The sequence below is a fragment of the Peromyscus maniculatus genome, chromosome 20 (assembly GCF_049852395.1).
Source record: "Peromyscus maniculatus bairdii isolate BWxNUB_F1_BW_parent chromosome 20, HU_Pman_BW_mat_3.1, whole genome shotgun sequence".
Lineage (NCBI taxonomy): Eukaryota > Metazoa > Chordata > Mammalia > Rodentia > Cricetidae > Peromyscus > Peromyscus maniculatus.
Window position 1 is genome coordinate 54,559,235 of NC_134871.1, and position 17,052 is coordinate 54,576,286.

General features: G+C 53.3%; 1 protein-coding gene across 2 annotated transcripts in view; it reads left to right on the plus strand.

Moving 5' to 3' along the window:
* The window catches only part of Fbln1 (fibulin 1), an 83,845-nt gene that overhangs the window by 26,105 nt on the left and 40,688 nt on the right, over positions 1 to 17,052 (plus strand). For both annotated transcript variants that reach the window (XM_006980278.4, XM_006980277.4), the window contains exons 5-14: positions 549 to 605; positions 1,833 to 1,934; positions 2,481 to 2,618; positions 3,602 to 3,739; positions 8,054 to 8,197; positions 9,345 to 9,473; positions 10,170 to 10,295; positions 11,584 to 11,703; positions 12,982 to 13,113; positions 15,262 to 15,385. In XM_006980278.4, coding sequence (XP_006980340.2) covers positions 549 to 605; positions 1,833 to 1,934; positions 2,481 to 2,618; positions 3,602 to 3,739; positions 8,054 to 8,197; positions 9,345 to 9,473; positions 10,170 to 10,295; positions 11,584 to 11,703; positions 12,982 to 13,113; positions 15,262 to 15,385 — 1,210 coding nt within the window. The remainder of the gene's footprint in view (positions 1 to 548; positions 606 to 1,832; positions 1,935 to 2,480; positions 2,619 to 3,601; positions 3,740 to 8,053; positions 8,198 to 9,344; positions 9,474 to 10,169; positions 10,296 to 11,583; positions 11,704 to 12,981; positions 13,114 to 15,261; positions 15,386 to 17,052) is intronic.

The following is a 17,052-nucleotide window of genomic DNA, read 5'->3' on the forward strand; positions in this document are numbered from 1 at the left end:
TTATGTGTATGAATGTTCGTTGCATATATGTATGTGTACCATGTGTCTTTGGAGGTCAGAGGAGGGAGTTGGAGCCCCTGGGGTTTGAGTTACTGGTGGTTGTGAGCTCATTGTAGGTGCTGGGAACTGAACCCAGGTCCTCTGCAAGAACGTGTGTTTTTAACCACTGACCCCTCTCTCCAGCCTCAAGCTCCTGGTTCTTTAATCGGCTCTCACTAAACACTGTGAGCTCCCGAGCCTCATGGGGAAGCCCTGGGGAGGTGCAGGCATCTGCCCACCATGCTTGCTGGGGATTTTGTCTCACTCTGGCCTCTCCCAGACTTTATACTCCCAGACTGCAGTATTCAGTTCAGTCCGTGTTTCAGGGCATCTTTTAGAGGCTTTCCTGTTCCTCCAAGTGAAGGCCCATTTAATAAGGATGAAAGAACGCAGAGTGTGTGAATGGGCCTCCTGCCCGATGCTGACAAGAGAGGTAGGTGTGTCTTCTCCTACGATAAGATCGGATGGGATGCTCTTTGTGTGACCGTGTCTCATCTCTCTACCCCCAGCTAAGATTCCTGATGACGAGGAACAAGAAGACCCCTACCTGAATGACCGCTGTCGAGGTGAGGCCTTGGGGCCTGTGGGAGCCCGTTGGTAGGCAGCTAGCAAAGTCCAGGGGGATGGTGTTGACTGCTGCTAAGACTCACCTGGGAAGTACTTCCGCTCTTGTGGCCCTGGTGGCCCCTGTCTTCTCCGTCCATGAGTGCTTAGAGCTGGGGGGGGGGCGGTGTCTGTGTGGGAGGGTGGCTTATGGAGGCAGGACTGGTGTGAGCCCTGTGAGCACCAACAAGCACCCAGGCTCTGTGACGGTGATGCTTGTCCAAGGCAGGGATGCCCCAGGAGAGTAGCCTTTGTGTCCCTGGAGCCCCAGCTGTCCCTTTAGAGTCGTGATCTCCCAGGAGACCTTCGCGCTTCAGTCAGAATGGCCTGGCAGCTCTGTTTTTCCTGATTAAATTGTTTCCTTTGGGAGCATTCTGCTGGCGCATCTAGCCTGGCAAGTCTGTTTCAGTTTCACCCAAGGGCTCACCCTGTGATTGGGTGTTAATTACGGAGGCAGCTTAATCACAAAATGATGGTGTTAGTATTCCGTGTCACCCGGCACTGAGGCCGGGAGGGGCGGGGAGAGAGAGTGAGAGAGAGAAAGAGCTCCGGGAAGCCTGGCATCCTCTCTGGGTGGCTCCAGATGATTCCCGGGAGGGTAACAGCTGGGTGACAGCTGGGAGTGTGCAACTTAGGAGGACGCGTTAGCCAGGATGGTGACGCCTGTGTGCCCCTGGTAGCTGGGCAAAGGAAGAAGGTGCAGGCACAGGCCTGTCCCTAGTGGGCTTATACTTAAAAGGAGCACCGTATCTGCTCTGTAGGGAGTTGTGGGTCACAGGGGAGGTGCCAGGTAGGAAGAGACCGTGCCAGCAGTTGTGGCCGCACTCGGGCCTGGGCCAGAGTTAGTGGGAATGGGCCGCTGGGAAGGCCTGAGAGTTCCGTGGGCTTGGGTAGAGCCTGGCCTCCAGGTGGAGCCTGCTCCAGGGAGCAGTATGCCTCTCCAGGTCCGCTCGAATCACAGAGGCAAGCATCTGTTCCCTAAGACTTGTCAGATCTCTTCAGTCGCCCCAGAGGTACCCAGAGCCTAGGCCTGGGACTGTCTCGAGGACCACGTGGGAATATTCCCCCGAGGACCACATGTGGCCGCAGCAAGGAGCCTGTCTTCTGTATCAGTTGTCCCCCCTCCCCCCACAGAGGGTCTCCGGAGGTCTCTCGGTGTGTTCACTCACTCCCGTGGGCTCTGGTTGCAGGTGGCGGGCCTTGCAAGCAGCAGTGCCATGACACCGGGGACGAGGTGGTCTGTTCTTGCTTTGTGGGTTACCAGCTGCAGTTGGATGGTGTCTCCTGTGAAGGTAACATCTGAGGGCTGGTCACCGTGCTTGGGAGCCTCCGCTGGAGGTCTGAGCCGGCCTGTGTGGCACAGCCTTGGCCCCCTTCCTGGAGGACAGCCAGGACGTGCTTGCCATTGCTGCCTGGAGTCTGGGCTCTGGGACTAGGCTGTCTTCTAGAAGATATAGATAGCAGTGTGGGAATGAGGCTGCATGGGGGTTCGCTTGGGTTCTGGATTCAGGATCTGTCGTGAGGCCTTGGGCAAGTCCTTCAGCCTCTCCCCTTGTTTAGGAGATGGGGATGATGTTTCCTCCTTTGTGAGATTCTTGAAGATGCTGTGATCCTGGGGCCTGGCACTTACTCAAAGTGGTCTGAAACTTCACAGGGCTTGATTTGGTGATGGGCCCCTCTCCCGGTGTGCCCACAGCAAGACTCAGCTCAGTTTGATCAGGCAAACTTGATGAATGCAGGAAACCAGATCCACCGTGGCTTCTGGAACATTTCTTGTGCTCAAGCTTAAGGCTTGGTTGTTCTCAATGGTTACTTCTGTCTCCCCTTAATCTCTCTAGATATCAATGAATGCATCACAGGCAGCCATAACTGCCGGCTGGGAGAATCCTGCATCAATACAGTAGGCTCTTTCCGCTGTCAGCGGGACAGCAGCTGTGGGACTGGCTATGAGCTCACAGAGGATAATAACTGCAAAGGTACAGCTCCCATCCACATCTAAAAAACCTCCCCTTCCCCAGCTGTGGGTGTGGGAAAGGGCCCATTGGGCTCTGTGGTGCTGCCCCTATGTGGCTGCCTGGGCTACTGCAAGAAGGAGGTGGTCAACTTTCTTGCAAGTGCATAAGGGTGTGAACACGGGAAATAAAGGAAGAGCCAGGTCTGTGATGAGCAGGTTTACCTTAATATGGTGCTGCTGAGTTAATGATGCTCGGAGCCTGAGCCCTGACAAACAAGTTCAGGGGCCTCACTTGTGTTTCCATTACGAACAAAACCCAGGCAGTACCGGACCAGGCTCCCGGGAAGACTCTAGGGCAGGTCTTGTGTAAAAAAATGTCAATCATTGAATTATGTGGGATGACCCAAGAGCCAGACGCCTTCTCCTGGCAGCCAAGCCCTTGAGCAATCCTGCAGCCCCACCCTGCAGGCTGAGTCTTCGGACTCCAGAGCCTGGGAGCCAAGCCAGCTGAGTAGATTACACTTGAACCTTTGACAGCCGTGAACTTCAAGGCAGGGCAATCCATCTTGTCCTCTCTTGATGTAACTATTGTTAATATTTGGAATATTATGAAGACCTCAGGATGAAAAGAATTACGGAGTCTGTGTTTATTGTTGCTGAGATGATTGCCGTGTGATCTAATCTAAACATACACTTCTAAATGAGTGATAGTACCTGCCAGAAGAATGCCTGGGTCATTTGTTAAATAACAAAAAGCTTGCCTCATAAGCCAGGGAGGGGGAGTGTTTTTTTTTTTTTTTTTTTAAGTCTTTAGCAATTTTTACACAGTTTGGCTCACTGCAGGCCTTTTCGTAACACCCTTTCTGTTGAAATGTTTTGGGGTTATAGTCTGAGAAATGAACATTTTAAAAAAAAAAAAAAGGACTTTCTTGTGATGTTAAAGTATTGTGAGACGCTTCTGGCGGGAACCCTTGCTAACGATCTCCTTTTTTTATGATGCACCAGATATTGACGAGTGTGAGAGTGGTATTCATAACTGCCCCCCCGATTTTATCTGTCAGAATACTCTGGGATCCTTCCGTTGCAGACCCAAGCTGCAGTGCAAGAGCGGCTTTATACAGGATGCTCTAGGCAACTGCATTGGTAAGACACGCTGCCGCTAGGGAGGATGGCCCGCCAAGCCGGCGGCAGTCGGCCTAGATCAGGGGCTGGCGAGCTTCCCTACGGGGCAGATAGCAAATGTCACAGGCGCTGTGAGCCATGTCCGGGTCACAGGGACTCGACTGGGCAGTTACAGTTCGAAAGTCTCAGAGTAGATGCACAGGTGGTGGCATGGTATCCCAATAAAACTTTATTTATAAAACTACTCGTGGGCTGGTTTTGGTATAAGGGTCTAATCCCCATGGTTTGGATGGAGGGTGGGTTTTAGGGTCAGAGATGCTTAGATTGGAACTTCATGTCCTAAGATTTGCTTCCTTCCTTGAAGCCTCAAGTGCTTCCCATATAAGATGGGAGAGATTATGACATCTGTCTGAGAGGCTAGAAGCAAGGACTAAGGCGGGTGCTTGTGGTGGGACAGGGATGTGGGAAGCAGCATTTGGTATGTGACTGCTCTCTGCCACAGCCACTTAGGCCTGGAGAAGTTGTTTCACGGCAAATGGTTGAATTCATAGAGACAGAATAGTGTGGTAGTCACCAGGGGCCCAGGGACGGGGAGCTTGTGTTCGATGGAGACAGTTTCCGCCTGGAAGATGAAGGGGCTCGGGGATGGATGGGTTGATAGCGGATGGACCACTGTGTAAAGGAGAGGAGATGATGTGGACCTGGGGTGACAATAAAGAGGTCAATGAAAGGCTGCTCAGGTGGGAGGGGCACCCATCTCTCTCTCTTTTCTCTTGTCTTGGTGCTGCTCTGGGGCGCCCGCATGCCTGTTAGCGTTTGAGCCCAGATCTGCCCCGTAGATCTTCTAAACCTCTCCTTTGAGGTCAGAGAGTCCCTTCCTCAAGCTACAGGTGTCGCTGGTTGGAACCCAGCCTTCCCTCTGTCCCCTCTTAAAGGAGAATATTGGATACTAGATATGCAAATTCCTCTCTTATTTCTCTCTTGACTTGTAGCTAACCTTTGCCCTGGTCCTTCTTTTGAAATGGGATTGAAAGTTCATTTCCCTGTCCCTGCCTTACTGACCCCAAGGTAGAACCTTTTAGGACACCTGAGCCTCACCCACATACCCTGGGTCTTAGCTGGTGTCTAACATCTGTCTGAGCTATGGCGACCTCGGCTGGCTCATGAGTTGGCCCCTTGCCAGCCTCCTGGGATCAGACTGTCAGCACTCTGCACACGTGCAGTGAGCAGGGGGGGCTGTGACTCCCCTGGGGCAGGGAAGAAAGAGGGTCCTGCCAAGACTTGCAGCCTGCTCAGGGGGGCTCTGGAGGAGGACGCATCAGCTGAGGACGGAAACCCTGACTCATGGCAGAATTGGCCCTGCTTTCCTCCATGAGAAAATCTTTACGGGTCTCAGCATGCCCCCGGGTTTCCCTCCGCAGAGTGCAGGGGCAGAGGTGCTCAGTGAGCCATCCCTCTGTGTAACCCCTCCCCCCTCTCTTTCATACACACACACACACACACACACACACACACACACACACACACACACACACACACACACAGATCTAAGCCGTGGAGCAGCCCAGGATGTTGGCCAGATCCCAACCTCGTGGCATAGACCTCTCCCATCACCTCTGTGTAGGTCCACAGTGACATCAAGGATATTCAGCACAGAGGCTCCCCCACACACACACACACAAGTTGACATGGGGGAGCCCCGCCCTTTGTACTTACTGTTCACAACCAAGTTAAGGGCTTGCTCTTCAAGAAATTACCTCTTTTAGCGTAAAAACCGTGCATACCTGGTTACAAACCAGGAAAACCTAAGGGCAGGAAATAATGCCCTGCCTTCCGGGCCAGCCTCCAGGTGGGCGGGGCCGCCCTTCTGGGCACCGCTCCCTCAGTTTGTTTTTTCATGGAAACAGAACCGGACTGTTGGACTAGTCGGTTTTCCCCTCTTGACAACATGTTTAGAAATCATTCTGTGCCAGCATTTTTATTCATGTTTAAAATAATAACATCAGCAGCAGAAATAGCTATCTGGAGGCAGTGTGGAAATAAGGGGAAGAGCCGTGCACCATGGTGCACGCCGGTCATCCCAGCACTTGCAGAGCTTGAGGCAGGGGGAATGCCCTGCGTTGGACTCTATAGGAATTAGAGTCCAGCCTGGGCTACATGTTGAGACCCTGTTTCAGAATGAAACCTTTAAAAAAAAGGGTGGAGGCCATCCAGGAGAGAGCTGCAGGCTGTCTCTGCTCCTCTGTCTGTATCCAGGGCCGGCAACCCACACACTTCGCCTGTGTTTCCATCTATGATGGGAAACACTGACCCCAGGATCTCCCTTCCTAGGACCCCACTCCATTCCCTGCCCCTTGCAAGGAAAGATGCACCCTGCCGCGTCAGATGAACACAGGGGACGGAAGGCGGGGCTGAGAAAGCAGAGGCCTTCTCGAGACAAAATTAAAATGTTTTAGATCTTTGAGTTGACTCCAGCACACTGTGAGGAAGTCTTTTCGGGGTTTTCTTATTCTTTTTCTTCACCCTCTACCTCAAGTCCCCTTTTTCCCTCATTCCCTGGTGGGGGGGGGGGGAGGGGGGAGAGCACTGCTTCCTGTATGCTAGCCCACAGGGGCGGGGTTCTTTCAAAGATTCTGGGGCCGTCAAGGGTCCCAGCTGGTCTTAGAAGTGTTTTGTAAGACCAAGTGAGCCGGGAATGACAGCTGGAGTGCCTGTGCTGGTGCCGTGGGAACCCACGAGGGAAAAGCACGCAGTGTGTCCCCAGACCCTCCCTGGCCTTTCCTCTCTATTCATATCTTTGTTGATCCACTTTTGATTCCATTCATTCATCTATCGTCTGACTTTCCGTGGAGCTCAGGCCAGGAGACTCTTCTCTGAGGAGCACACAGTCTCAAGAGACACCAGGCTTGCAAATGAACAGTTTGGGAAATCACCCCAGACAAGAGCACTCAGGGCCGAGGGCGTCCCTGCTGGCCACTCTGCACTCACCACTGACAACAGGCGAGAGTTGCCAAGCTTTGTGTAAAGGGCTAGATAATGGATATCAACCTTTCCAGCCATCTGGTTCCTGTTCTAACCACCAGGCTCCTGCCGTGCTAATGCAAAGGCAGCTGTAGACCACATGTGAGGCAGCAGGTCTGGCTGGCTGCCAATAAAACTTTATTTACAAGGATAAGCAGTGGGCCAGATCTGGCTGGAGTGGGGGGGGATTCTTGAGGAAGGACACTGGGAGTGACTGTGAGCATGGATGCCAGGGCTCCAGACCTGGTCTCTGTTGCCCTCTCTGCCCCTTGTGAGCCTGAGGGGTTGCTCTCTCCAGGGTCTGGGTTCCCAGTGTAACATACAGACAGTAATGCCGGCCCTGCCACTGCAGGCTGGCTATTGCAGTGCGCAGTGGTGACAGATGTGCATGCCCCTGTAAACTCTGAAGTGCTGCGTTGTCGATGTGGAGGCCCGTTCCGGGGATGGGAGGGAGTCAGGGATGATTCTTTAGACAGCCTGAGGAGGGTGGGTCTTGGCCATCATGGAGCAGGCCTCTTCTTGTCATTTCAGCTGTCAGTCTTCCACCCTTGCCCCCTTCCTGCTGACCCCTGACCCCGGTGTGCTTTGTGAATGTGTGAACTAGACTGCTCCTGACTTTCTGAGAGCTAGATTCTTCTAGACATGCTTAAGGAGGAGGCTTGGTTTGGGCTTAGAAGTTTAGCATAAAGAGCAAACGGATGTATAGCCTAGTGTTCCTTCAGTATTTACTGGTACACGTGTGTATGTGTGTGTCCCTCAGTAGTGAATGGCCAGTGGTCCCCATACTATAGTGTGGAAGGAGACCCCATGCGGGGAGTTCTGAGTGGCCGGAGTCAACTCAGATGGGAGACACAGGAAGGAGTTTATTGTGGAGAAGGTGGCCAGAGGCATGGCTACCACACTGACTGGGGGTGGGACCCTGAGTGGCTGGTCCAGGAGTTGTAGATATATTACTAGGACCTCCAAGGCCTAGACAGGTGAAGTAGACTACCCACCAAACTTAGGGCCTCACTGTTGTCTGGGGCTGGTACAGAGGAGTGGGCATCAAGCCCAGGGCAGGGCCCCATCTACCTGTGTGGGTCGGAAAGCCACGCCAGCAGGTGCCGCAAAAGATTGGAAGTAGGAGGGAGAGGACAGGGAGGGACCTGAGGCTACCTTGTCCTTTGACCTTTGCCCTTGTATAGGCAAAGGGATCAGGGCCTATTGGTTTGTAGCCTGCTGAGAGAAGGGACAGCTCCTTTGGAGGTTCAGTGGCTGTGTGCATGGATAGCCCCTGTGTTTAACCACGGTGCATCTTGTCTCTTTTCTCTGTAGATATCAATGAGTGTTTAAGTATCAGTGCCCCATGCCCCGTGGGGCAGACATGCATCAATACGGAGGGCTCCTACACATGCCAGAAGAACGTGCCCAACTGTGGCCGTGGCTATCATCTCAACGAGGAGGGGACTCGCTGTGTTGGTTGGTATCTCACACACACACACACACATACACACACACACACACACACACACACACACACACACACCACACACACCACACATACACACACACCACACACACACCACATACACTCACACACACACACACACACCACACACACACTCATACACACCACACACACACATCACACACACACATACACACACACACCACGTACAAACACACCACACACACACTCACACACTCACACCACACACACTCACACACACACACCACACACACACACTCATACACACCACACACACACATCACACACACACATACACACACACACCACATACAAACACACCACACACTCACACACACACACCACACACACACCACACACACACACACCACACACATACACACACACACACCACACACTCACACACAGACATCACACACACACACACACATACACCACACACACACACACACACACACACACACACACACTCACACACACACACACACACACACAAACACACTTCTGAAATTTGGCATTTCTGTCTGTTTCCAGCACAGTCTTTCCCTTCTCTGGAAGAGATAGTTGGTCCCCAAAGTGAAGACATTCTGCCTGTCCATCCATCCATGCATCCATCCATACCATTGCCCCTCCCCCGGCACAGGCCTTTGCTGTCATGCGCAGACTAGTACAGTAGCACCCCAACACTTCTAGCCTTGTCTCCGGTCTGCCCAGTGTTCTCAGGCTACCTGATCACAGCTATTGGTGGCTAAGTTCGGACACCCAGAATTCAGTTCTCCTAAACTGGTCACAGCGAATCTAGATGACATAAATCTTGCTACAAGACCGCCGCCGCCGGGTGGTGTCTTGTTTATCCCCACCACATGCTGTGTTGTTTTTGGGCCAAGGCAGTCAGCTGGCCTAGATCCCTGCCAGGAAAGGGGCCTCCCTCCCCCCTAAGCCGTCTCAGCACCACCCTCACAACCCTGGGTACTTCCTGTCTCCCTGGAGATCGGGGGCTGGCTTCCTGGGGGGTCAGCGACTGTTCTAGATTGGGCACAGCGCATGGTAGATGCTCCGTGAAGAACAGGGTGCCAGTGTACAGTTTCGTGTGCACACTAACAGGCTCTCGCTGTGTCTTCCTTTCTCCTTCACAAGATGTGGATGAGTGCTCACCCCCAGCGGAGCCCTGTGGGAAAGGACACCACTGCTTGAACTCCCCTGGCAGTTTCCGCTGCGAGTGCAAGGCTGGGTACTATTTTGATGGCATCAGCAGGACTTGTGTGGGTATGTGACTTGTCTTTCTGGTCCTAGGGGTCCTGGCCAGGTGACTCCACATGGGGGACAATCTGTGGCACCTAGGGTGACCATGTCCATCCCATCCTCATCTCAGAAGGTCCCGAGTGTGGGCAGTCAGGAGACACTGTCTCACTGCAGCTCTGCCACCACCCTGGCCTTGGGCCACCCTGAGGACACTAGTGGTGTCAGCCTGCTTCCTCATGGAACAGGCGTTCTGTCTGACCCCAGCCACCAAGGTTTACTAAGACTCTAGTCCAGGTCTGCAGCTGGCAAGATGTCAGTGACTTCCCAGATTTGCTACAGACCTCTAGGGCTTCACGGCTTGGGATGCACCAATCCCTGAGGCAGTTAGAACGCTATCCAGCTAGAGCTTGCTGTTACCAAACCAGGATACTCAATGGAGGCCAACAGCTGCCCTGATTCCCTCCCCCCCACACACCTACCCCCCCCCAGCAAATCCCAGCAGACTCTCCTGTGGGCAGAGGGCTGGCAGAAGGGCATCTGTCCAGAAGCGCCACATTTGTCAGAGTGCAGGGCTTCACACAGACACAGTCAAGAGAGGCCTCAGCCCTTCCATCTGAGACACGAAGGGACTTAGGGGCAGAGGACCGTGAACGGCTGCCATTGGGACATGGCACTACTCCGGCGGCCATGCTCTGAGCTGACTGTGCCCCTCTGTTTCAGACATCAATGAGTGCCAGCGCTATCCCGGGCGCCTGTGCGGCCACAAGTGTGAGAACACGCCAGGCTCTTACCACTGCAGCTGCTCGGCGGGCTTCCGGCTGTCTGTGGATGGCCGGTCTTGTGAAGGTGAGGGTGGGGCACGGGGTGGTCAGGAGCCTTGGCCATGTCCCTCCATTGCTTACAGACTCATTTGGAATTTCCTAGGCAGATATTTTAAGGATGCTAGGACCCTCACCCTAGGGACGTGACTCTAAGCCAGTGGCTGCCATACTGAAACTCGGCCAGCTCCCTGGCAGGGCTCGGTCAGTTGTTTGGGTTCGTGAGTCTTGCTGTGCACAGATAACAGAGTGTCTTGTGTTATCAGCTGTGGTTATTGTTCCTGGCTGTGCTTAGGCATCTGAGCTTTGTGCTTGGGTAATACTGAGGACACCGTGCTGAGGCCTAGCTAGCCTTGCCTCTACTATATGCTATTAAGCACATGCACTGTGGGTATAGCAAGATGTGGTTCCTGTGTCAGGGAGTATGTTTATAATGTGATGGAAAACCACACTGGACATAGATTGAGCAGGTGACCTGGCCAGGCATGTTGGGGCCACAGATAGGAAACACTGAGCGAGAGGCTAGTAGCCTATCTCTTCTCCCCTCTCAGAAACAGAGTAAATGTATGTAAGAAGGAATCTCTAAGCCAGAGATCAGCAAGCTTTTTCTCTCCCAGCTGCATGGTTACTATTTTAAACCTTTCTGGCCAGTCTGTAGACAGTACTCCACTCTGCTGTGGGAACACAAAAGTAGCCATAGGTCCTGGTCAAAGGGGTTCATAGCTGTGTGCCAATAAAACTTTATTTGCAAAAAACAAGTAGGGGGCCAAACTTGGTCTGGAGCTTGCTCTAGGTGAAGGGAATTGGTAATCAATAGCTGGGTTTCGAGTAGCTCCAAAGTTCAGAGATTTAGGAGTACCAGGGCCATTGTCCCACAGGCTAGGTCACCTGGGTCACCATCTAGGAGATGAAAGTGGGGAGAGCAGGAAAGATTTTCGCTGAGAGCTAGAAGGGGCTGTGATCATGATAGGACTCTGGATATGCTATCATATTGCGCCCATGCCCTGCAGGGACAGGATTGAGGGGAGCCAAGCCTGGAGGCTGTCACTCATCCTGCCAGGAGATGGTGTGGCCTCACGCAGGCAGTAGCAGAGCTGGAGAAATGCCAGATTTCTCAGCTACAGTGGGCTGCGGTGGAGGCCTCTCTCCCCTTGGGCATCTCAGTCTTGCAGCTTGAGACTTGACTTCCCTGTTTTGGTTCGCATCAGGGAGGTGATGAGGAAATATTCTGCTCACCGAGTCCTCAGCCTGCTGTGGAGGCAGGGGCTTGAGGTGTGGCTCTGAGCCCTGAACCCTGGGAACCTCTTCTCTTCTAGATGTGAACGAGTGCCTCAACAGCCCCTGCAGCCAGGAGTGTGCTAACGTCTACGGCTCCTACCAGTGTTATTGCCGACGAGGCTACCAGCTCAGTGACGTGGATGGGGTCACCTGTGAAGGTGAGGGCACCCTGTGTACTGTGGGGAGCACCCCGATCCTGCCACCACAGCAGCCTCTGGCTGCATTTCAGAATCCATGGCTCGGAAAGCCTGCCGGGATTTCTCCACCCTGTGAAGTTCCCGTTTGCTCCCGGAAGAGAGGCGGGGCTGAACCCTTGCTTTTCCTCTGATAGGTCTCAAAGACCTTTTTCTGGGGTTGAGAGTGAGGTTAGGAAAAGAGCAAACCAGTCCTCGGATTGCTCTTAAATACGCGTGCTGTGGTGGTAACCCCTTCCGTGTGCTGGCACTCCGAGCCACGGGGCACAGGGCTTGGCAGCAGTATGTGTCTGAGAGGTGAGGAGTGACCTGAGGGCCACCCGACCCCTGAGAGACTGCTCTGGCCTTTGGAGCTCCATCCTCACCAGGCCTGGCCCTCATCTTCTCTGTCAAATACAGTACTCCCTCCTGGACTGTTGGTACAGTCCAACCAGATGACAGTCCAGGAGCACCTGGAAACTTCGAGGACAAATCTTACTGATGTTATAATAATAAGCTTAGAATCCCCAGTTCCAGAGCTATAATGCTGTGTGTGTGTGTGTGTGTGTGTGTGTGTGTGTGTGTGTGTGTGTGTGTGTGTGTAGAGACACACAGGGCCAACCCAGGGCCTTGCTCGGCAGATGCTGTGTCCCTAGACCTAAAACCTGAAGCTTTTTGAGACCAGCATGACTCCACAGTGGAAAATTCTATACCATGAGTCCAAACTCAGGAGCACTGAAAGTACTGTATAGAGATGCCTTTAGTCTGTGTGTGTGAGACAAATGGAGCTCGGGTTTAGACTTGACTCTCATCCCCAGGACATCTTATTTATGTAAGTGGCAGTATTCCAAAATACCCCAAATACTTCTGGCCCCATGCATTTCAGATGAGGGGGACTCAGCCTGTGCTTTTGTGTGATGTGTAGTGAGTTTTGTTTGTTTGAATGGCTGCTTGAGTTAGGTGTTTTGTTTTTTTTTTCCTTTAGCAAATTGCTCTCTATTCCCCTTCTCTGTGCATACTTCACACTATACTGTCCCTAGACTAAATATCCCTAGACTAGTCCCACCCCATCCCTGGGCCTCAGTTTCCCCTTCTGTAATGATGGTCTCTGTGGCCACCCTCAGCCCCAGTGCCTGAGGCTTGCCTTTGCTGCTGCCCTCCCAGCCTAGCCTGGCCACTTAGGGATGCCACGTGGCCTAGATGCAGTCATGGCCATGGACCAGAGCTAGATGCTGAGGGCGGACTCTGACTCTCCTGTTGCAGATATTGACGAGTGTGCCCTGCCCACTGGGGGTCACATCTGCTCGTACCGCTGTATCAACATCCCCGGAAGTTTCCAGTGCAGCTGCCCCTCATCTGGCTACAGGCTAGCCCCCAATGGTCGCAACTGCCAAGGTGAGTGAGGCAGACTCTCTGCGTTGGGGTCATCCATGTGTGTTACAAGTCGCACAGTGTCAGGGGAGAGAGTGTGCTTCTCAGATGCAGGGCTGTACCACGGATGGGAATGATTTCAGGGACTGGGGAAAAGTGTCCTGGTCTCCTACACAGAAGACCTAGCTTGTCCTCAGGGCTGTCTGGGTCTGAAGGTCCTGTGAGGTAAGAACACCTGAACTCTCCCACTCTGTCCTTGTCGGTTCTTGGAAGAGCGACACAGGGACCCTGTCCTCAGCTTAGTCTAATTATGCATTCTCTCACCCAGTCATTGGACAGACAGACTGTGAGCCAGGGCCTAGGTTACAGACCTGAGCAGGTGTCGGGTGCCTCTGCTCCTGCAAAGGGCTGGCTGTGGTCCGGTCTGGGAACTCTAGTGGTTGTGAGTGTTTAGTGAGCTAGGGTCAGCTCCGGCATGGGCTTTGGTGGTGAGAGCTAGTAGACTCTATCTGTATTTGTTCCCTGTTTCTGAGAACTTGCTGGGGTCCCCAGCATTCCATGGTCACCCATTTGGCGACTGACCGTGCTGAGGACAAACTTGTGAACAAATGGTCCCGAGTGTGCACTCCGGCTCACACCAGGAGCAGATCACGGGCAAAGCTGTCCAGCCCCCTTCTTCACAAGTCCCCATGAGCTGGCGGTCCAGGGGCTCCAGAGAATCCCAGGTCCTGCCCATGAAGATGGTCACTAGTGACCCCCCCCCACCCCCCGCAGGTGCAGAGAGAGACAGTTCCTTGAGGCTGGCTGACCAGCCAACCTAACCAAGTGCTGGGCACCGGGTTGGGGTGGAGGCGGAATGTGGGGAGTAATAGCATAAGATTCCCGATGTTCTACACATTCGTGCCTGGGCACCCACTTACCTCCCCCCAGCACACATACACACATACACATGCATACCACCACCACCAACAACAACAGCAAAGAAGGCGGCCAGCCAAATCTCTGGAAGGGACCCGCTCAACTTCTCTGAGGTTGGACAGGACTGTTTTTTTCCCCACAGTCCTGCTTTCTGCTCCCTTGGCCCGGCTCTCCCTCACCGCAGCCTGGAGTCCTGCCCAGAAGCAGCAGCAAAAACACATTCCTGGGCTGGCGAGATGGCTCATTGAATAAGGCTCTTTTTGCCAAGCCTGGTGATCCTGAGTTCAATCCCTGGGACCCACATGGTGGAAAGAGTGAGCAGACTTTTTGCAAGTTGTCCTCTGACCTCCACACACATGCTGAGGGACATGCCCACCCCCACCCTCCAAATAAAAAGGTTTAAAAACAAACAAACAAACAAAAAACAAAAAACCACCAACCCACATTCCTGAGCTGTGGTCTCTGAGATTGGCAAGGGTTGCTTTTGCCAGGGACAATCAGACATGTGACACTTCTTAACAGCTGCCTCCTAGGCTTGGTGATACCCCTGAACCCCACCCACTTGGAATGTCGTATGAGGCTCCCCCACCTCTAGAGGCTCCAGGCCCTGTAGCAGCATCTCTAGGCCTGCCCCCCCCAACACACACACACACACACACACACACACACACACACACACACACACACACACACACACACGCCATCTAACCACTTTAGTTACCTCCCTGAGACCCAAGGCAAGATGCATGGCTCCTTTAGGCTTTGTTCTTCACCTGTGATGTGGGACCATAGTCTTGGACCCTTCCTGACCCTCACGATATAGCCAGTCACACATGAGGTCAGGGTGGTGTTCCTTGAGAGCCATGGAAAGGTGCTAAGTGGTTGGAGCACCAGATCCTGATGCCTACCTGCCTGGGTTCAAAGCTTGGCTCTGTCTGTATAGAATGTGTGACCATGGCCAGGTCCCTTAAGTTCGGTGAACCCTCTCTAAGATGAGGATTGTAACACCAGTTGCATGGCCACCCCTGCCAGCGCTTCAACGACCTTCACACGGTATCTGCTCTGGTTGCGTACCCCCACTCCAGGGATTTAAATACGCTAGTGCTCTTGTAACCCTCCATGTTTGGTAAACAGAAGATCCGGCACCAGACGCTGCTCCCGTGGAGGGCATGGAGGTTAATACACGGTTTGCGTGGGTAAGGGGATGGCTTTCATGGCTTTAGTCTATACCACACTGTCTCTGGGTCTCCACAGACATTGATGAATGTGTGACTGGTATCCACAACTGTTCCATCAATGAGACTTGCTTCAACATCCAGGGCGGCTTCCGCTGTCTGTCCTTTGAATGCCCGGAGAACTATCGCCGCTCCGCAGACACGTAAGTCCCTGGGGCCCCCCTGTCATCTGCCTGTATTGGGCTCCCTAAAGGCCCCACTCTGGGCAAGGGCAGGTAGTTCACAAAACTGTGGCCTTAGCGTTCTCTTATTCGGCCTTAAGAACCTGCTGATTCTTGCTGCTGAGGTCCCTGAGGGCCAGTGAGACTATCCTCAGGAGGCTGTGGGGGTGACTGCAGATGGCATGCTGTCGTTGAGACAGACCTTCATCAGTCACTTCATCTGTAGCATGCGTATGTGAGACTATGCTGACCCAGATGAGCAGGTGGCAACGTCACTGTCTTGGCCCAAATCCAGGATTCAGGGTGACTTGTTAAGGCCTCTTCCTTCCTTCTAGCTGAGTGATGTGTAGGAACAGCATGGGATATCCTGTGTCCTATACTAGAAACTGGGTGACCATGTGTCCTTGTAAGCTCCGATCACCGTGGTGTCCTCTGCGGTGTCCAGGAACTCCTTCCTCGGGGAGTTTGGAGGACTCCCAGGCCATGGTTCTCCCTGCAACCACCCTCATCTCCGTTCTACCCAGAGAACCCCGTTTACTTGCTACAGGGCAAGCTCCACTCTGGGAGCTCATTCCGGGAGTGTGGCCCGATGCCCTCCCCGCCAGCACAGGAACTCTCAAAGCACACATGGGGGTGGACACCTGGGTTTCCCACTGTGCTCTCTTGACCTCGTGCTTGTCTTTGGCTTTTGACCTGCCACCGCTCCTGCTCAGTGGTCAGTGTTTCCTTTTGATGGTGCTTTGGGCTCCCGTGTTCAGCCCCTGACCCAGGGGACTGCTCTTGCTCCACCCTAGAAACTGTGAGGTCTTTCTGACCTTAGAGCTGCTTCCCTACCGCCCTGCCCTCATCCCCTGACCTACTGTATTTCCCTAGTATGTTTTTGGTTTTCCAAGACAGGGTTTCTCTGTGTAGTTTTGGTGCCTGTCCTGGATCGCGCTCTCTAGACCAGGCTGGCCTCGAACTCACAGAGATCCACCTGCCTCTGCCTCCCAAGTGCTGGGATTAAAGGCGTGCGCCACCACCGCCCGGCCTCTAGTGTGTTTTTAATCTACTCACAAACTGATCACTTTTCTTGATGTGTTGATGCAGACCTGTAATCCCAGTACTAGGAGGCAAAGGCAGGTGGATCACTAGCTTGAGGACAGCCTGGGCTACATATTGAGACCTTGTCCTAACAACACCAAGTGCCTTGTTTCTTTCTATGTCTGCGCCAGGGAGAAGCTACTCTAGAAGTGGGTATGCAAATGTGTCACATCCCCAAGAGCTCACGAGTTGTGCAATAGCCTGGCGGCAGTGGCAGAGCTGTCCTGAGTCACCAGGAAAGCTATGCACCCTTGGTTTGAGGCCGTGTTCTGTTTTCCATTATAAATGGGTTTCAGGATTCCAGAAGCCAGGATGGTTGCAATGGTTACTTTTAATTCCTGTGCAGCTGCCAGGCTGAAAGAGGAGGAGGCTGCCCTACCTGGGGCAAGACACATGAGTCCATGGGCAGGCAGGTTGACCTTGCTTGCTGAGGTGATTGCTAAGGTGAGCAAAATCCAGCCACCGGTAGGCTGACTGTATACAGGCTCCTGGGTAGACAAAGGGCTGTGGATGGCCGGCCTGCTGGGCCAGCTTCTAGGAGCACATGCCAGACAGTGAACAGAGAG